At 27.6% G+C, this 22,442-nt stretch overlaps 1 protein-coding gene across 3 annotated transcripts in view; it reads left to right on the plus strand.

Moving 5' to 3' along the window:
- The window catches only part of LOC107445805 (uncharacterized), a 77,986-nt gene that overhangs the window by 31,298 nt on the left and 24,246 nt on the right, over positions 1-22,442 (plus strand). For all 3 annotated transcript variants that reach the window (XM_087151081.1, XM_087151083.1, XM_087151082.1), the window contains 8 exons: positions 2,059-2,204; positions 5,453-5,555; positions 6,395-6,525; positions 6,631-6,867; positions 8,457-8,584; positions 9,355-9,518; positions 10,750-10,992; positions 13,470-13,791. In XM_087151081.1, coding sequence (XP_087007207.1) covers positions 2,059-2,204; positions 5,453-5,555; positions 6,395-6,525; positions 6,631-6,867; positions 8,457-8,584; positions 9,355-9,518; positions 10,750-10,992; positions 13,470-13,791 — 1,474 coding nt within the window. The remainder of the gene's footprint in view (positions 1-2,058; positions 2,205-5,452; positions 5,556-6,394; positions 6,526-6,630; positions 6,868-8,456; positions 8,585-9,354; positions 9,519-10,749; positions 10,993-13,469; positions 13,792-22,442) is intronic.

Here is a 22,442-nt window from a genome sequence, read left to right on the forward strand (position 1 = left end):
AATTAGTATGAGATAACTAGAGAAATGTGTCCGTGAACGTGTGACTAAAAGATATTACTAGCCCATTCCCATTTTTCCTAGTCTATTTAGATTTCTTTATTATTATTCTTTTTTCTGTTAAAAAAGGGTTAATAAAGTAAAAGGAAATAAAAAATAATAGTGCAAAGAATGTGTAATGTTCACAAATATGATGTTAGTTATTTTGTGACAATAAAATAGATTAAAGTTACTTAAAGTTGAAATTGCTAAAACCAAAATAACAAATCATTCTTTTAAATTGATTACTGGTCCAAAGGACCACTGATAATTGTTTGGATGATCTGATTTAAAAGTAAGAAACAAAAAAGACCACTATTAGTTTTGAGCTCTGTATAGAAAGTTAAAATAATCATTGAAGAGCTGAAAAAAAAATTTTTTTTTTGTATACATAGTTTGCAAGTGTTGTTGAGTGTAGTATACAATAATTTTTGTTCCTCATGTACTCAATAAATTATGACTCTGCTAAACTACTTTTTATTTTTTTTTTTAGCACAATTTGGTATTTTCATATATATTTAAATATATATACTCTATTATATTTGTGCTTTTGTTTTCATATTCTGTAATCTGGTAATCTTATTACGAAAATATTTTAAATCATTCTTAAAAGATTCCTGGTAGATGTAAGTTCATTTGAATTAGCTACTTGCTTTCTTGATTTCGTTTTGTGTTTTGTTTGTATTTTCTGTTTATTGCTTGATATGTTTTATTTTTTACTTAGTGTGTTCTATTTTCATTTAAACTTTTTGAGTGTTCTTCACATTATTCTATTGATATACAGTAGAACTCCAATTATCCGAATCAATTGGGACCGGACCCCGTTCGGATAATCAAAAATTCGGATAATTGGATTTTTTTTTAAAAAAATGCTTATTTTAATTAATTACTGTATGTATAGTGGAAATGAGGGGAAAAAATGTTTTTAAGGATTTCTTCTAAGGATTCTTAAGGATTTCAAGGATTCTTAAGGATTTCAACAATTCTTCTGTGGGATGAGTTGGTGCATTATCAACAATCAAAAGCACAGGACTTCCAACAGATTTTTGGCGTTTTTCACTTCAGGAATGAAAATTTCTTCGTACCACTCTGTAAACAGTGCTGCAGTCATCCAAGCTTTGTATTGGTTTTTATAAAATAGGGGAAGTTTTTTGACATTTTTAAATGCTCTTGGGCGTTTTGACTTCCCTATTAACAGAAGGGGTATTTTATGGCGCCCAGTTGAGTTCGGGCAGTTAAGCACAGTAACGCGGTCTTTACTAGCTTTATGCCCTGGAGCACTAGGAGGCTTTGGCACTGCACTCTCTTTTAGAGGCTAAAGTGGTTTTGGGCTTTCCATATTAGACCAGACTCATCGGCATTGTATAAAAAGTCGGAATCTTATGAGGCTGCTATAACTTTAAATTTTTCTATAAACTCGTCAGAAGCTTTGGAGTCTGCAGATAACTTTTCACCACTTAAATCTAGTTCTCGAATACCGTGCCTAGACTTAAAATTCCTTAGCCAGCCGTTACTTGCTTTGAAAGATAAATAACCCAGCTTTTCAGCAAAGATCTTAGCTTTTCCACAAATCTTTGTCCTATCCTGTAAACTTTCTCTGCATAAATCTTTCCTTGGCTTTACTAATATTTTATTTTATTCATATAAAAAAAGGAAAAAAAAAGAGAAACTTATCTTTTTAATATATTTTCATATTTCCATAGGAATTCTGAAAGCGATTCGGATAATCGACGATTCGGATAGTTGGAGTTCGGATAATTGGAGTTCTACTGTACTTTGATTTGGCTATATTGATGTAATATTATACAGCAAGCACTCCTTTTTACGGATATAATCTTGTGAGCTGATGAGAGAGATTATATCTTTTCATTATTTTGTTTTTCGACTTTTTAATGTATAGATATTTTATTTGTGTTCGTATCATACATTGCTAATCCAATTATTGAGATATAATATAATTTATTAAATTTGTGACTAACCAACTTGTGTAAACTTGAAAGTAATTGATGACTTCTTTTACAGACTGCATCATCTCGATCTGTAGATACAACAGATTTGTCTATTAAGTTCAACAAAAACGAAAAAATCATCAGTAAATTTGTTAGCACTTTAAGAGAAATCCATACCATTATTTCAAGAGACCATGATTTTGAGGCTTCTACTAATCTGTAAGTTAGTATTTTATCTATGAGGCACATGTTTTTGCTTCTTTATTAAAGTATAAAATATAACATATTTTCGAAAATGAAGAACTATTAAAAGCAGTAAAAGCCCATAGCACTGTTTAGTCATTATCTAATTCTTTATTTAGAGAAGTTTAGAATGAAGAGACCATATACTTTCTGTATAATGTAAATAATGTCACAGAGGTCATAAAGCTAAATCTTCCAAAAATAGTAATGGGCATTAAATTGTGTGACAAGAATTATTCATGCTTATCACTGGTGCGGTGGTAGTATATTCTGGCAATGAAAAAAGTTATAACTGAGCAGCTATGACTCCATAAAAATCGCCACAGAACAAGGAAATGAAGCAGACCAGGAAAATTCAGGAAATTTTCCCAATCTGAAATATCAAAGAATCAGATTGAATACCATAAAAGTCACTTACCCTAAAAGGAGTAAATATAGGTATTAAAATACTCTAAAAGGAATTAATATAAGTTTGAAATACTGAAAACTCCAATATTTTTTCAAATACTAAAAGAAAACACAAATATTTTTAATTCTAAATAGAAAAAACTTCTTGGAAAACAATGCGCTAAAAAGCAGCAGAAATTTCAGAAAAAAGTAACAATAAAGAAAACGAAAGAAATAAAAATATGACCACCTAAGCCGACGTCTTCAAGGTGTACCGGCCTTGGTAGCCATAAAAACAAAACCATTTCTAATTGAGGGAGAAGCAAATGCTTAAATTAACTCCCTCAGTACACCGATGGTTTTGTATAGAAGTCCAGGGAAAAAAACATGCAATACAAAAAACAAATTGAGAAAAGAAACTGAAACAAAATCATCAGAAAAATAAAAACTCACATAGTCACAGGTCAAACATCGATTTCACAAGCAAGCAGAATGAAGAAAAAAACTAAAGAAAACAACGCCCTCTATTACAATGCACACATGAAGAATAAAATGAAAAAAGTCAAGAGAAGGAAAAACGTAACAAATTAATAGAATGCTTAACTGGGGCTGCTCAGTTAAGACTTGAAGCATTCTGTTAATTTGTTACGTTTTTCTTTCTCTTGACTTTTTTCATTTTATTCTTCATCTGCGCATTGTAATAGAGGGCGTTGTTTTCTTTAGTTTTTAGTTTTTTCTTTTCATTCTGCTTGCTTTTGAAATCGATGTTTGACCTGTGACTATGTGAGTTTTTATTTTTCTGATGATTTTGTTTGAGTTTCTATTCTTAATTTGTTTTTTGTATTGCATGTTTTTTTTCCTGGACTTCTATACAAAACCATCGGGGTACTGAGGGAGTTAATTTAAGCATTTGCTTCTCCCTCAATTAGAAATGGTTTTCTTTTTATGGCTACCGAGGCCGGTACCCCCAGAAGACGTCGGCTTAGGTGGTCATATTTTTATTTCCTTCGTTTTCTTTAATATTTTTTCAAACAAATTTTGTCTTGTAATACTTTTTTTTAAAATTTTAATTTTATTTTTAACTCTTGTAACTAGTATAAATGTTTTGTAATATATTTTATGCTTAAAAAAAAACTGAATGATTAATGAGAAAATTTATGCCAAAAAGCACAGAAGTCAAGGTTATTCAATAAAATTAATCAATTTATTTATTAGAGTGTTTGTGGTTGTCTTGCTCCATTTATTCTGCTTTTAAAAGCAGTGAGGCTGCTCAATAATGTCTGCTCCTTGTTGAATTCCTGGAGCTAGTGTGAAAGATCAGCAGGATACTCAGAAAGGCAATTAAAATATTGTCCCTGTATATGTTTTATGAAGAGATTCTGTTGCTCTATAATGCTAGAGAATTGTAGGAAGCTAGGACATCATTTTAGCTGGGACATCAGTTTTAAATGAACAATGAAGTCAAGATATGCATGATCAGATGGTCTAAACAGCAACTTATGGTTTTGTTTTTAAACATGGCATAATGCAACTAATCTCACAATGAAAAAATTTCTTAACGTTTGTTGACAAAACATTTAAGCTCTGTTAAAAAAATTTCATGAAATAGCATCTGGCTTATTATTGTACTGACTACTCGATTGTCATGATTTTACTATTAAATTGAAAATTTACTAGAGCAAACACTCTTCATAATGAAAAAATATTTGTCTTTAAAAGAGATGGCTGCTCTAAGAATTTATCTGCTTTTTCAAAACAATTAAACCCAAAATATTTATGAACTAGTAGTTACACTTTGTTTGTATAAAGAACACTAAAAACCAGGTGCCCAGTCAGGTTTACATTATCCATTCATTACCTGGACCTGGCAGAAGACCTAGGTACATGGACCAGATTTTTAGTCTAAAGACACACTGTCAGATACTCAGACTCAGCCAATTTTAAAAGATATTCAATGTTGGGTTACTCTCATTTATGTTCAATGCAACCTTATACAGATTCATAGTGACGGTGCATCTAATGGCACATAATAACTTTTCCGGTATATCTCGACTGGAAACTGTTTCTTTGTTTTTATTTATTTAACACTACATAATACATAAGTTGTACTGCATTCATATTTTTAACGGTTTTTAAATATAAAGAAATTTTATATTGTTATAATTTTTTTCTTTTTACATTATGTCTATTTTATTATGTTTATTTTACATTACATTTTGAAATCTAATTTTTCAGACTTCAAAAATAAACTAGTGCATCTGCCTCTAGTTCATTTTTGAAATCTGAAAAATTAGCATTTATATTGATAGCCTTCATACTTTCCAAAACTATCCCAATAAAATCAATCTCTTATCGCTTGAAAATTCTATTTAAACTAAACATTCAACTAAATACTGAATTCATATTCTTAATATAAAACTGATTAGGTAAAAAGTAGATGCTTAAAGAAAGTCTTTGAAGGAAGTGGTCGCTCTGTAAAAGTGGTCTCTAATAGAATTCCTCTCTACTATTTAATCAAAATTGGTACTAATATCTGATGGAAACATCCATTCTATATGCCAATTTATTGTTCATACATCTAAAAACTATTAGTTTTGACACAAAAATCTCCTTTTAAGTTAAAAATGTGAAGCATTTTTTTTAAATGTATAGAATTTATATGGTAATTTTTAATCTAATATCTTTATGTATTATTTGTATAATAATAAATTATTATAGATATATCTTTTGTCTTATAATAAATGCATTAAAATTTTATTCTGTTTATTTTATTTGAATAGATTTCTGTGATTTTTTTAATGTACTTTGACTCTGTATTTTCTTTTTTATTTAATTAGATTTATAAATGAAGAGTTTGATCTGGATTCTGTGGAGTTGAAACTTTCAGAAACATTGAGTAACATGAGAACTACAGTAAATCGATATCACAAACAAATTGAAGTAGGTATTCTACCAAAACAAAAATATATTTTTTATTTTTCTTTAATTATTTTGGAGGAAAATTAATTTTTATATTTTTTCTTTAATAAAAGAGGCTTTAAAGGTGCTTGATTTACGAACATCATGCCATAGTGTTAATGATGTGATCTTTTTGTAGTTATGTCTCACGCTTCTTATGTAATGTTTTCTGTATTTTGCTCTAAAAATTTATAAAAGTGGAAGACAATGTTCTCCAAATTAAGCGAGGAGAATGAGATACTAGTGTCATTTTTTCCCCTGTGAAAATAGGCAACTTCTAAAGGGAAAAATTGCAAAATTATCTAGTACTGGTCTGTGGCCAATTTTAGCTTTTTTTTTTTAAACTGTGACCGCTTTTTTAAAAATGGAAAGTTTTAATAGCTAAAATAACTGTTAATATTAATAATTTAAGGCATTTCTCAAATTCTAGTGATTATTACAGGGATAATTTCTTAAATGAAGAAAAATTTTAAAAACAAGCATGAAATAAAATAATTTTTGAAATATAATAAAATATTCCTGATAATTTCATATTTAATAAAGAAAATAATAATAAACGACTATGAGGGCAATGTTTTCATTGTCATTTGTCATTTTTAGTTACCCTGCGACCAGTAGCAACCGTCATTTTTGATCTATAGCAAGTTCCATGACTATTAGCCTATAAAGTGCATTCTAAATTACTAATATTTTTTCTTACAATAAAGTTTTTTTTTTATGTCAAATATTAAATTTTTTGGAAAAAAAGTTATAGAATTTTTTTTATTGTTATTTTTTGTTATAAATATAGTTTTCGTATTTATATTTTGATTGTATTTCAGGAAAATAATTCTAAATTATTAAGTTTGAAAGAGCAAAACCTCGTGCAACAACGAACCATTGAATTTCTAGAAGATGAGAGACACAATGCTCAGCAATTGAACTTAAAGCTATCTTCTCAGTTTGAATCATTGTAAGAATCATAAAATTTTTTATGTTCCTTTGTATCAATGCGCATTGTGAAATTCAGAAACATTTTAAACAGATAATAACTTAATCTTTTTTTCTTCTTCTTTAGAAATCAGAAAATGCAAGACTTGATGGTGGATATTAAAACGGGAGAAAGAAGCGGTCAGAGTAATTATTTGGATGGTGTTGTTAGATCTTTAAGGGAGCAAATAGAATCTCATAATTCTGAAAGAGTTCGCTTGCTGAGTGTTCAAGAAGAGTTGTATTCAGAGTTACAAATTGAAAAGGAAGAGAAAAGAGTTTTAAAGCAAAAAGAATTAAGCTTGACACTTGAAGTTGAGAAATAGTAAGTAAATACTGTTCCATATGTTTTTTTTTTTTTTTTTTTTTTGTTTGTTTTTTTAATCAGGAAAAATTTTACAATGATTTTTTTAATAGTAATTATTTGGTTGTAATTATTTAGTGAATAGCAATTATATGTTCTAATCATCTTGGTCTGAAGTTAACTTTCTCATTCCATCTTTTGATCCTGTGCCTGTATTGGATTCAACTGTTTAAAATTTAATTTTGTTGAGGCTATTGTAGTTGCATTTCTTAATCTCTTCAAAAAGAAACCTCTTTTTCTTGTTCATAATATACTGCATTCTGAATGTCTGATTCTTTGTTATAGGATAGTTCCACCTTTTATAAATTTCAGTTTGCAATTTTTTAAAGCTTATAAATTAGTTAAAAAGGTGGCAGAAGTTCTAATAATTTTTATTAAAATAAGTAAGGTTTTCTATTTACTCTTCAATTTTTAGAAACTTTAAGAAAATTTTAAAAAATAAATTAAAAATTTACATATTGTGTTATGCCTATAATGAGTATTTTTTAATATTTTAAAAATTTTCAAAATGATGAAAGTTATAAAAATTGGATTAAGAGTAAATGATACACAGATTTATTTTTAATAAAAATTATTACAGTTGCTGGATTTCTTTTTAACTAAGTTGTATGCATTTTAAGTCTGTGAATATTACTTTCTTAAATAGTGTAAATTACCCTTTAGTTGAGTGCAAAAAGGCTATGTATACAAGTGATTATGTAATTCCGATGTTCTTTTTTCACAATTTTGTATTATCTTTATATTTTGTTTGAAAAATAATTGTTTGTAATAAATATTCCTTAAAGTGTATCATAAAAGTTCTTATTTATTTATTCTATAAAGTGTATCGTAATAATCTTATTTAAAGTGTATAGTAAAAATTCTTTGAATTTTTATATCTTTGGCGTTATATCTTAATGTAAGTTGGAGTCATGTCTTAATGTTTGGAGTTATATCTTAATGTATTAATATATTTTGTTATCTAATATTTCTGCTTTCAAAAGATGGGAATATATCAATTATTTGTATGATTATTAAATGAAATAATACATGAATTTTGAAAGCTATTACTTGCTTAAATTATCTTTGAATATTATTGATTGAATTACTTAAATGTAATTTGTAAATTTATGCGAAGAATTCTTTAATTTTTGCATTTGAATCTAGAAATATGGCTAAATAGGCAAAAGATAAAAATAACATTAAGAATTGAAGCAACAAACTAGTTTCCTGTCTTCCAGATCAGGAGTAATCCTATAAGGGTAAAAAAATCTATATATTTCAAGAAAAAAGTGTCCTGAAAATCCAATTTTTTCAGGAATTTACTCAATGAAAGTATAATTTGGTACCTGGCTTTCTAATATAAGTTATCATTTACTCTTATTAATTAAACTTTTCTGTATCTGAAAAGAACCTTACCATCAGGATTGCATCTAATCATTAGATTAAAAGTTATTCATTTAATGTTCTTTTGTTTTGTCACTGAAGCCTGTTAATTTTTTAATTGCTATAAATTGATTTTTATTATAATCAACTTTATTTCCTTATAAATAATTAACTTTATTTTTTAGCACCCGAAAATCAGCTGACATGGAAGCAAATTTAGATACCCTCAAAGATGAACTACTTGAATCACAGAAAAATTTAAAGTCAGTTGTATTAGATAAAGAATTATTGGAACAAGAAAAAGTGAAATTTTGTAAGTTTTTTCAGATTTACTTCTTGTTGTGTTTTCATTATTTTGATTTTATATTAAAAGTTCTTTATCTATTTTTTTACTTATAACTTTTAATCATTTATGTAAGTTTTTTTTCTTCATGCTTTTATTTCATTATCTTTTTTTTTTTATATCGTAACATGTAATTTAAAAATTCTTTTCTTTATTTTCACATTATTTAGCAAAGGAATGCTGGCTGCCACAAATATTCATCCAACTTTCACACTCAAAACTTTCTTGGGAAAAATAATAGCATGTTTATCTATGAATTTTTTAGATAATTTTTGCTAGATAATTTAAATAAATGAAGTTTTCAATTTTTTTTCCTTTTTATCATGCTGTAAGTTGTATGTACTGCGGCTTCTCAGTGATTTTGAAACATGAAGCTATACTTTTTCTCCTTGTTGTTGGTTTTTAGTAACTTTGTAGTTTTATTCGCAAATATTTTCTCATGTTTTTGAATGATTCCCCTGTCTTTTCAATTTTCAACAAAGTAAAAAACTCTGAAAATACAAAAGAAAAATTTTTTTTAAAAAAGCATGATTTACTACTGAGTCTTAAACATGTAATAGAACTTAGTTATCTTATGTATTAAATTTTTTATTTCACATAAAAAATTTAAAAAAAAATGATTTTGATAGACTGTCTATTTTTATACTTTAAAGTTTTTAAGAGAAAAAAAAAAGATATTTTCAATTTATATTTTGCAATTAGGATTGTACGAAAATAATCTTAATACATTTTTTTTCCAGCTGGTATTTTGTCTGGTTTAGACAACCAGATTCTTGAGATGAAGAAACAAATAGCTAATCTGCAAGATGAAGAACGATCTGTCAGGGCCTCTTTAACCGCAATGCAAAGTACAAATGAAAATCTTTCATGTGAAAAAGCTGATCTTGCTAAATCTCTGAATGAGGTAAATAAACTCAAGAGTACTTCAGAAATATTGTCTTTTTTTTTTGTAAAAGAAAAACACATTTAATTTTAGTATTTAATTAAAAGAAATTAATGTTATTTTTCAACACCAATAACTAATAACTTATTTCTTTTTTCAAAATTGTATTCTTAATTCCTCTCATTTTTGAAAATTAATTTCAACCATATTTGTTTTTATTACTTTTTAGTGATTTTTTCTTGTTATATATTTATTTTTATGCATACATTGATTTAATTCATTTTATTAGTATACATTATTTATGTTTATTAAAATAATACAATGGAAGGTGATTAAGTTGACCACTTTTTCAACACATGAACACTTTTTTCATGCACAACTTTTGTGGTCAACTTCACATCTTTAAAAAATGTAAAGTTGAGATATAGAGTTAAAAGATTTTGGTTAACTTTCTGTACTACAGAGATGCCAACTTGCTCCGGACAGCAAATATATATTTTAAAGTGGTAGTTTATCAATTGTGATTCTTAGTTTAATAAATTCAATTTAGTAGATTTTTATCCACCACTATTTCTAAATAATTCGTAGGCTTATATAATTCACCACTTTACAGAATTTAAGTCCTACTGCACCATTTAAAAATCAAGCAAAAATAGTCAAATATTTGCAAAATTTACTTTGTAGTTATTTATCGTTTTTTTTAAATAATTTTGGCATGTCCGGAGCAGTTGGCATCTCTGGTACTATCTCATCAATTCAAGGAAAATTTTATCAATAACATCAAAATAAAATTTTTATTAAGTTTTTGTTCTGCTTAACTTAAGGGTTTAGAATAACATTTAATAACAGGCTTAGACAAATTTTTCTTGTTTAAGTGATTCACACATTAAATAGATAGGTAGTATAGTTATGTAGGTTTTGTTCCCATATATTGGATAGAATAAATTCATTTCTTGATAATACAGGCCAATTTAGATAGGCGGTCAACATACAAGAGTATGGTAATCAACAGTTTTCTCTGTAATTGAATTTTAACACTATCATCTTGATTCTGTTGCTAACAAATGTCTGTTACCTATCTTCAATTCTATATTTGATTAGAAGCATTTAATGCACGACTAATTTTAGCATTGATTTTAAGTCTTTATTTATACATTGTGTATAACAGATTTATTGGCGAGATGTAATTTTTTTATTCTGATTTTATTACATTTTATTAATTTTATTTCAAAATTATTTGTTTTCTTTACAGGTAACCAGTGAACTTCATAGTCTGCAAATACTTCACTCTAATACTAAAATTGCTTTTGAAAAGGAAAAAGTTGAAATAAATTTAAAAATAAAAAAACTGGAGGAGACTTGCTCTGAACTAGAAATAGAAAAACAGGCATTAGTGACTAAGTTGGATCTCTTGGAATCTTCTAAGCTTGATTCTGAAGAAGAAAAGAGTGAAATTTCTGTGTCCTATAATGACCTTATGAATCAAGTAACCAAGGTACTTATTTTTTTTAAAAAAGAATTAAATTCATTATTTGTTTAAGTCATGTTTTCTTTTCTCTATTTTTAAAAAAAATCCTTTTTAGTTACAATTTCCTGCTACTTACCCCTATCCCCATGGCCAGGGCAGGATTAACCTATAGGCACACTAGGCACGTGCCTAAGGCCTACGAAATTCAGGGGCCTACGAAAAACTTGAGAGAAAAAAAATTTTTGACAAAAATAATTTAGCTTTAAAAACAACAAGTGTATTTTGCACAAAATTATGAAGATACAAATAAAAATATAATATTTTGCGGTAATAAATTATTTTGCAGAATCTTATGATCTAATATATTACTTTTTTGGATTCAACCAAATCTTGTATTATACTGTTGAATTCCAAACTACGCAAAATGTCGTATTCAATAGACATAAGTGCGAGCGATGCAAATTATCTTGATTCATTGTTGAACGCAAATAATTTTTTATCAATTTTAATCTGGAGAAAGATCTTTCTCCTTCTGCATTTGATCCAAGAATCAACAAATATATTCTTAATGCAATGTGAACGTTAGGAAAAGTATTCACAAGTTTATCTTTAATTTGAGCCTTCTACATTTCTTGTGCAGATTTATGTTCATACAAATTTGAAAATAGTAAAAATTCATCTACAAAGTTTTTAGCATATATTTTGCATATACATTTGCATTAGCATGTACATTTTAGCATATATTTTGAAAAGAGGGGGGGAAGGAGGGAAGGGCCCAAAAACGGCTATGCCTAGGGCCTACCAAAGGTATAATCCGGCTCTGCCCATGCCACATATCAAGCTATATTACATAAACATATGATAGCAGTTCAAAAACAAAGCGTGTCTTATGGACTATATTTAAAATTCTATTTTTAAACTTTAACTTAATTTTTTTAACCAAAATTATGAGTGAAACAATAACAATGTATTTTGATGAGCATGACAAAAATTTGAAATAAATAATGTAAAAATATTAAATCTGCTGATTTTGCATTTTTTTTTAAATCAAAAAGTGAAGTGTCACTCTTCCTATTACTCTTCCCTCTCCCTTGTCAAAAACTGACATGATTTCACGCCGCATCACCTTTCTAAGCGCAACATTTATGGACAGCCCCACTGGTATGGAAGTTATATCTTTATATGTATTACATTTTTGTGTGTTTCTTTCAATTTAAAATCTTTTATTGTTTGCTAATTTTTACTTTTCTTATCTATATTTTATTGCAAAGAAAGAAGTTTATTTTTATGAAATCGCATAAAAATGAAACAGACTTTCAGTTCAATATGGTTTCAATTAATGAACTTAGATTAAAATATCACAAATATATAAAATATCATATAAATATCACATAAATATATCATATATGACATAAAAATATTATATAAATATCACAAATATATAAAATATCACACAGTCTACAAATTTTACTTCAACAAATTCCTGTCTAGACAAACAAATAATGGAAATACAGAGTGCTTGAAATTAATACTAGAAATGAATATGCAACATATATTGCAACAGTGTTATGTTATAAAAATAATTTTTCAAAAGAGAAGAATAATCTTTTCATTTTGGTATATTAAAATTTTTTTAGTTTGGAATGGTTGGGATTTGACAAGAAACAAGGCATTGCAGGTATTGGGTAAATCTCTGTATACTCTAACTGCAATATGCAGAAATAAATAAGTAAATAAAACTATTGACTCTAATTTATGAATGTAGATTTTGAAATTTTACCAACATTATAATCTAAACAAAATGTAAAATATTATATTTTGGTCTATTCTAAATAAAATATCCTTTACTTCTATGCAGTATAAACGTCTCTAACAATTATTTGTTTATAAATCATTAAAAATGGCATTTTTGTTTACTTATTGTATTAGTTAACTTTACTATCAATATTTTGTTAGCTATTATTAACTTATGTTACTGGCATCAAGGCTGGAAACTGGTTTTATAGGCCTGAGAATGAAGCATATTGCTGGTCCCTTCCTCAGTAAACAAAAAGTTTTATTTTCTTATTTTGAAAAATTTTTAAGGAACTTTTATACAAAATTGTAAATTTTATATTTCCTCATATGTGTATAAAAAAAATACTCTGCAATTTCTCTTTTAAATTTTATAAAAGATACCAAATTTTTGTAAAAATATGAAGAAAAATAATAAAAAAGAAATTTTGACTTGGCCTTCAGCGGTCATGAGCTCAGGAATAAATACATTTGTCTCTTCCCACTCTTGAATATGTCTTTAACTGTTGTACAGTTAACATTGATCCATATAGAGTTATCATAGTTTCCCCATACTTAAAAGTCGTGCGACAAGTATTATATTATAAAACTAATTAATGTATATGTTATCCATTTGAATAATTTCTTGTATTTGCCGACTTTTTTATATTTTTTTGTTCAGCACTTTAAATTTTTCATTTCCTTATTTAATTTTTCTTTTTTTTTTTTAGTACTCAAGTCAAAGAAAAACTTTTGAAAGTGAATTAGAACAAGTCAGAGAAGAGTTGAAACATCAAAATGAACTCCTTAGTGAAGTTAATATTGAAAAGAGTATTTTACTACAGACAAAAAGTGAATTGTCTGTAAAACTAAAATCTGCTGAGGAAGAAATTATGGAATTAAAAAATTCCTTCTCTGCATTGAATCAAGAAAAAACTGTTTTGGAGAAGAAGATGTATTCAACTCAGAAAGAAATTTCTGATTTGCAGAATGAGAGAACAAATGCATTGAGAGAATTGAACCTGCAGGTTTCTTTGGTTTCAACTTTACAAGGTATGTTTTAATCACATTATTTTACTGCAGTTTTAAAGAATCTTAAAACATCTGGTGCAATTTATATGAATTATAAACTATTGCTATTAGACAAATAATGTCTTGGATTTTTATGAGAAATCATGTTGGTAAATTTGGACTGGAACAAAAAATTTTTAAAAAAATCAGTACACCTTTACAACTTTAGACATAATCATTGAATTTTCACTTCCTAAGATGTGATCTTTACTGTTCAGTTTGAGGCTGTTAACTTTCTATACTTTTTAGAAAAAGTTCTTATAGTGGGAGTTTAGTTTATGATTTAATACATGATTATTTATTTTGTAAATTTGAATTAAAACTATTTTCCACACCTCTATATGTGAAAGATTTAAAAGTTCATGTCATATGCCACTTTTTTCCAACTCTTTTGTTTCAAAGCTTTTATTATGTTGACAAAATTACCAAAAATTCTGAAGCCTTAGATTGTAATCGTATACCACCTTATAGGATATTTTTAGAGAGCATAGTAGTTGGTAGTCCCTATTAAGTATAACTTATTAATATTATAATAAGTATATTGATTAATATAATAAGTATATTAATTAATTTCCTCAGGTAGTATGTAGGTTACAAAATCGTACATTTTATGAGCAATCAACTTTTTTTCCCCACCCATTTACTATCAATATATGGGGGGAGTAGCATCAAACTGGAAAATATGCTCATGATCTTAACAGTGTAGTTAGGAGAGTCATTGGAAGTTTAAACTTTTTGATGCCGATTTCCATATTTAAATATTTCACAATATCTCTGTAACTATTTGAACAGCTAAAAACAATTTTGGACAAAGTTTCAAAGCTAATTTATTCAGAGACATTTTTGTGTAAGAAATAATTTCTTATTGTTATTAATTTTAATGATTTAAATTATTAGTTTCAGTAATGTAAAATAATGAATAATCATAAAAAATGTACCATTTTCTATTTTTGGGATTACTTATTATTTTACATTACTTCATTTAATAATGGGGAAAAATTTTTCTTTGTAAGTTATAAAAAATTTTACTCCATGTTTAGCTATGAAATTTAAAGTGCAAAATTACAAAATTGAACTATTTCAGAGTAATAAAATTTACAAAAAGTTTCATTTTTAAATTTCATTTTCCAAGAACTATTCGACCCTTCCTGAGCCTATATTGTTTTAGTTTATGGAATTATAAATCAATGAATTAATGTTTTCAGGTAGGAATTGTTAATCAACTTCATGAATATTAAGATACAGAATATTATGAAAGAAGTGTTCTCTAAGCTTCATCGCATTTTTCTCGTAATTTTTTGCAACGAATGTTTCAATTAAATCATTATAAAAAATATTATGATCTAATGAAAAATTTCCTTGCTGATGCTTAACATCTTTCATTTGTAATTGGATATCTGCAAGCAATGTTATCATGGGTATGGATCCTAATTGGTTGTTGAAATGTGGCATTTGTTTAGGTTACCAACTTTTTTTTATTATTTTTATTATTATATTTCAATTGAGACTAGTCCATAAGATATGAATTCTTTTAAATGATGCATTATATATATTTTTTCCAGAAGAAAAATTGGGTTCATTTATTTCTTTACTCAAACATAGGCACAAATCCATGTAGAACATAAACAAATTAATTATGTGGCAAAGTTGCTAGTTACACGAAACAAAAATAATAACAATAAAATGCATAAATAAATAATAAAGCTAACCATGAAGATTCTTTCTAAATGAAAGACTTAGACGAGAAAGAATTATATTTCAACAACTTTTATATGCCATAAGACACTGTATTTAATTAACAAATTTGATTTAATTCTCGAATTTGATATTCCATATGGCATTGTATTTGCAACATTTCTAACTTATGTGGAGAAACTTGGCTTGATCTTGGCAATATCCTGCAATGTCTAGAATATTAACACATTATCTTGTTTATAAACAACCAACTGGCACTGAGGTCATAGGTCAGGTGGTTATGTATCAGTAGTCTTCTTGAGTTGAGAATATCCCACTGGTGAGTTGTATGTTAGCATCAGCATGATATTATTTATAAGTGTAATCATCTTTCATGTTTTAGAATTAAAGTAGGTTTTTATATAAATAATAATATGTTTTTGAAATTTAGAACTCATAACTAAGTATGTTTACTTTAGTCATTATTTTAAATTCTGTTTAATAAGAATTATTTCTTTTATGTACAGTGTCTAAAATAAGAAACGAAACACCATGAGTAACTTTTGATCCAATTATGGGATTTTCACTTATCAGAACTCCGTTTTGGGTAGACTATATTTAAGGGTGCCCCTTGAGCTGAGTGATGTTGAAACCGAATCGGATTCTGATTGGTTTAGATTTTAACGTTATTTTTAAATGTTCCGTTAGTTCTACGTTGGATACCGGCTGGTAAGGTTACTTTTGAATCTTGTCAATAAAATCGAAGGTATGTGGGCAGTCATAAAAAGGGATTTAAGAAAAAAATGACAACACTAGCCCGGTATTACAGACGCCATTTTCGATTCGTATTTCGTCGAATTTATGTGGCGATGGAGATACACAGATTCTATTCATGATATATTTAGACAGTATCTAACTGTTATTAGATAATTCTGTGCACCTAAATCTGAGAATATTCAAGCTTAATGAAGAAGTTAGTTGTTTTTTTCCTTTTCTTTCTGCTTCTACTCCATTAATTTTTGCTTCGATTCAAAATCCTTTTTATTGGATTTATTAATTCTGCTTATATTGGGTTCATTGCAAGCTTTATCTGATGTTTTGTTGAAATTTTCCAATGTTTTATTAAAATATCATTATGTTTTGGCCGCCATTCCTGTTACCACGGTGTTCCGTGCAAACAGGAATAGCGCCAAACATAAGTCGCCAATTTCGCCAAGGGGCACCCTCAAGTTTATTTTTCCTCTCAGTTTCAATAGTTTGAGAACCTGGCCTCAAATATGCTCATAATTTATTGCAAACAATATTTTTAAATGATGAAATTTGACATTAAAGAATACTAACTTTCTCCTAATAAACATGCTGTTATTGCAATATATTTTTGACCCTCAAAATATGGGGGATCAGCATAGCTGCAATGTAGAAAATATGGTCTCAAACCTTTTCCCAGGAGAGTAATTAAAAGTTTGGATCTCTTAATGTTAATTTTACTTATTACACAAAGGAGATGTATGTATTAAAACCAAAAAAAAAAATTACATTCTTTATACCTTCCACCAATGGGCTTTCTATTATTGATCTATGTGTCTCTAGTTCACAATTCTTATGAAAAAAATTCAGCTCATTAGTTTGCACTTTTTTCTGGAACTCTATCCCAATCTTTCTCAGTTTATATTAATATTACCACCCAAATTCTGATTCAATAATCACGAAAACGTAACGTCGTAATAAAGAATGGCAAAAGTGCATTGCTGTTTTTTATATCTTGGATTTTTATGAACACTTATTTTAAAAAAAAGGATACAATGAAGAAAAAAAACAGGTATTACATTACTAAATAAATGTCCTTAAGAAAAAGTAAAAAATAAGTTTAAACTTCGTTCATCAACTTCAACCTCGTTCATAAATTTCAAATTAAAAAATGAAGCAGATTTGAGTAAAAAGAAATATTCTTATTAAAGTTAATCTGTACATTAAAAATTTAAACTAGTACAGATATAATTTTATTTTTGATGCTTAAAAACAAAAGCTACAACTCTATGCTTAGTTGAGTATAATTCTACTCATTTTGAATTTTCTTTCAAACTCAGAGTATATAATATAAGTAGGGTAAACCAACCAGTGAAAGAACACTACCCAGTGAAGGAACATTTCATATATTCATATTATCAAAAATGAAAATTTGAAAGTTTTTCTTTAGATTGATTGGTAACAATAGCTTACTATCAAACAATAGGAAGTCATCTAGCAATGTTTTGGATCACATAGACTTCTATGGAAAAATTTTTGAACTTCTTATTATCTCTGCAACACCTTGTTTCTTTGACAAATTTATAAGGTCAGTGTTTGTAGTTATCTGTTTAAAGTGCAATTAATTGCATGTTATAGTTTTATTTTTCTCACTGTGAGAAAGAGAATTCAAAATATAGCTATTGAAGTTTTTATTTTTTTAAGCACCATAGTATAATCAAGTACTGAGATAAAGGGGTGTTTATTCACTGGATCATCAAACGATGAAAAACCAGTGAAGGAACAAGTGTTCCTTTATTGGTTTTTTTTCTAAGTTAATGAAAATTAAAGAAAAACTTTAATTTTCTTGTACCTTTAGTGATGTTTTGCATCAAAGTATGTTAAAAATACAAAAAGCAACTTCTAACCAGTGAAGGAACAGGCATGTTCCTTTACTGGTCATAGATTTCCCAGTGAATGAACAGTATGTGTTAATTTGTTGACACTTTACTTTTCAATTCATGATTACAAAAAAAAGTTAACATTTTCCAAGTATTTGTATGTTATAATTTCAAGAATATGCTTGTTTTTAGATATTTGTATGGCATATAAATTCATAAAGAGCATTAAAAAATAACCAAAATTAAGTGTTCTTTCACTGGGAAATTTTGTGTTCCTTCACTGGTAAGAGCTGTTCCTTCACTTGGTCTTCTTACTACTTGTTAATTGAACCTCCAAAACTTTAAAACAATATTATGTAAGTTCTCTACAATTTTTTTGCATAATTGGCAATTAGTAACAAATGTGTTGACACTGTCATTTAACGAAAATTACGAATTTTGAAATTAATATGAATTTTTAAAAGACAAGCGAAGCTTAAGTGTTCCTTCACTGGTTAGTTTACCCTAGTAAAATCAGAGTAAAAAAATATCTTTCCTAAATTATTATTAATAAAAAACATAGTATAATTTTTTTTTACATCCTAATTACATTGCACATATAAACATCATTTAAATTTTCTTTTTTAAATTAAAGCCAGTCTTTTTTTAATAAAAACAGGTCAGTTTATCTTTTTTCTGAAAAAGCCTGGTTTTTAGCAACCCTGGTTTGATTATATAATGTGTTTTTTCTTCTGGGATAAATATTAAAAAAAGAAATGCTGAATAGTCGAATATGCTTTGTTAAATATGCTTACAGATTTTGTAGAAAAAAATCTTCCGGTATAAAAACCACCAAAAAATGTTGCAAATGGAATCTGCTGCGTATTGTAGGGTTACAGCTACTCAAATATGAATGATATTTGAAAATTTAAGAAAATGTGAAAATCCCATATCAAAGCTATACATTCTATTATTGTAGAATTAGTGCCCTTTTTTTAATGTACTTTCCTCCAACCAATAGAATCACAAAATGATTAAAGTGGTTAGGGTTCACTATTGGGATTTGTTATAAGGCTTATTAAACCTACTACTATTAATGATTCTATTAACTATTTTTCTAGTTTTATTTTTATAAAATACCCTCAGTAGTAGACCGATCATGGGTTAGAGACCCTTTGTCGTCAGGCTAACAATGTGACTCGTGTTTTCCTCTCCATATAACGCAAATGCGAGTTAGTTCCGTCGCAAAGTCATCCACGAAGACAGATTTCTTTTTTCCCTTCTTCCACGTTGTGTTGCGTTGCAATTTCGGGAGTTGCAAACCAAATACGAATTTTACGCCTCCTATTTTTAACATTACTGTAAGGAAGGAGTCTCTCCTTACTAAATCAATGATGCTTTAAAATTTACTTTTTTCGCGTATTTTTGCGAAAAGAACGTTAACAGAATTTTTACCTCCACTTAGTGCTGTAAATGGTTTCCTTGCGTAATACATGGCGACTTTACTATACCTAGACCCCACATTTATGTCGATAGTTCTTGCCGTTCAGAAATTATTGGGGATATCAACAGACTTCATCGGATCCACTGTATAAATACGCTAATTTCAATTTCGTAAGCGTTGACTGTATATTTCTGTGCTATTGTACTTCTGATTACTGGTAGCTAATTTGGGAAGTTGGCATCTCTGAAAATGTACTTTTTATGTTTGTAAAAATTTCAAAATATTGCTGAGTTTGTAAATATTAGATTTAAAAATTCTTTTAAATATAAAATTCTGTTTTGCTGTTGCATTTTTATATTTATACAAAGCTAGAAATATTGGACAAAAGTCCACAATAACTCTTATAGCTTTTGAAATATTTTAAAATTTTATAGAAACGTTGGTTCTAAAGTCGTGAATTTAGATATATTAAACTTGTGCGACAAAATTGTGGTAAAAATTTTGAGATGCATTTTACATCATTTTAAGTCCGGGAATGTTTTTATCAGTTAAAATCAGGAAAAAAGAGCATGAATTCTCCTTAAATATATAATCTTAAATGCAGCCGCAGTTCCCACTTTTTTCAGCCACTTTTTTCCACCTTAATTAATCGAGCTTCTCTTTGCGAAATCCCAACTTTATAAAAGAAGTTCAATCGCTGCTGTGAAAACGTTTACCATTGAAAGACTGCTAATTATTTTAAACATATTGAATTTAAAGAATGAAATTTTTGCGTCGTTTTGTCAATAATTTAATGTCACTCCGTTAAAAATAATAATTCATGAGCTGAGTTTCGGAATTTGTTCCATTGTGTGCAGGATGCGATTTAGTATAGACCATTCCATAATAATCTTGCTTAATCGGCACGATTTGGTTTCATCTTTATTTAAATTGCGTCTCTGGAAAAAATCGAAAGCTTCAAAAAATGTGATGTTTATTTTTTCAAGTCTTTTTCAAAATGTAAAATGTGTGATTGATAAGTCGCATTTTGAATAATTTTAATCAGCAAACGATAAAAATTAATGATTATTTGACTGACATCATATATTTAGGTTTCATATAAAACTGCAAATATAGTTTTCTGAAATTTTGCAAATTTTTGCTGTCAAATTATAGAAGGATCGGTCTTGCGCGTAACTTAGATTAGAGAAATTAGATTTGCGTAGATTTTATTTTTTAAGAAATAAAAAGCATTCTGTAGTAATGAAAATAAAATGTTTTCCAGGCTATTAGGTTTTAATTCCAAATCGTTTGCATCAAGTGATGAAATTCCTCTTAGGATGAAAACAGTTTTTTTTTCCTGCTCATTGAGTAAAAAACTTTAATTTTTACAGAAAATATTACTATAAAATTTTGTGCATTTATAGTTTTAATATAAAATAACATTTATCAAATCTGTTTTCTGAAAGTAATTATTTGCTTGTTCTGCAGAAATTTTTTTTTTGTCTGATTATGAAACCATCTTTTGAATTGAATCTGCTATGCTTTTTTTATTCATGTTTATTAAGTATCTTTTATTAGTTAATTTTTAGTATAGAAGTTTTCGAAGAGAATTTCGTGTATGGAATTTATTTAAAAGTATAAGATAAATAAAGCTGTTTTGAAGCTTTTGAATTTAAGTTATAAAATTTTGAATTGAAATTCAAATTAAAAAATTACTGTATCATTTATAATTGTTGAGAATATAGCTTTAGATTGAAATTATAGCTATTTTTCAATATAAAGTTTTAATTTATTTTCTTTTATCATTTTTTTCCTTTTGTTATTACTTTGCGATTTCTCATTGACCCTGCTGTCTTCGGAAGCATTGTTCTGAACGCTTAGTTCTCCCTCGCGAACTCATCTCTTTGCAATTAATGATTGACTCCGCTACTTGGCATTTATTTGAATACTTGGTCCTAGCTCACGTACTCGCCACTTTGCGGCGCAAATAGATTAATCTTTTACTGTGGATTTAAAATATATACATGTAATTAATCTTGCAAATCGGCTGTCTAAAATTTGCAGGGAATCGCCGCTTTGTGGCTACCTGTCGTTCAATCTTAAAGGGTTGGAATGGGAAAAAATTTTTATTATTACTATTTTAATTTTAAAAAAAACGTGAACGCATCTACGAAAATTTCCTCAAAACAGAAAAATCATTTATAATAAAACTCGTGCGAGGATTTGCGGCTCCCTGACACAAATTAAATAAAAATAAGAAAAATTATACCATCCATATTTAAGTTACAAGATTTTTTAATACAAATCGCTCATAAAATCGACATTTACTGAAGTATCGATATTTAAGATGAACGAAAACTTTTGTTGGATTAAAAACAAAAAATTATGAAGCCCCAAAAATTCCGCAAGATTATAATTATAATTACATAAAGCGACCAATCTTAAGTAAAAAAAAAAATGTTTCCCCTGCCAAATAATTGTCTATGATTCAAAACTTAAACATGCAATAATTATGATAAATTTTTATTACTCAAAAGCTATTTGACCGATTTCGCTCGTTTTTTTTTCTTCTTATTTTTTTTTAATTATTATTATTATTTTAAAATATATGGTTTAAAGATCTATGAAAAATTTGTTTTTCCTACTCTTTTATTCAAGAAATTTCCGATTATTATTAAATTAAACAAAGTGACATATTAGCAATTTTTTATAATTTTTTTTAATTTTAAGGGCTCATTAACAGTGCTGCCGGCCATTAATTATGATAGACTTTCGACATTCTTTATCTCATTTCTTTTTCCTTGATTCACTTTTAATCAATTAAAAAAATCATATTAGTTTCTTGAAAATGGAACCTGGAATAATAGAATTAATAGGCCTGTGTGTGCTTTTTTCTTTCACTAAAAAAATTAAATATCTATTTCCTT

Source organism: Parasteatoda tepidariorum, chromosome 9, assembly GCF_982258835.1.
Source record: "Parasteatoda tepidariorum strain Cologne lab strain chromosome 9, Ptep-v5.0, whole genome shotgun sequence".
NCBI lineage: Eukaryota > Metazoa > Arthropoda > Arachnida > Araneae > Theridiidae > Parasteatoda > Parasteatoda tepidariorum.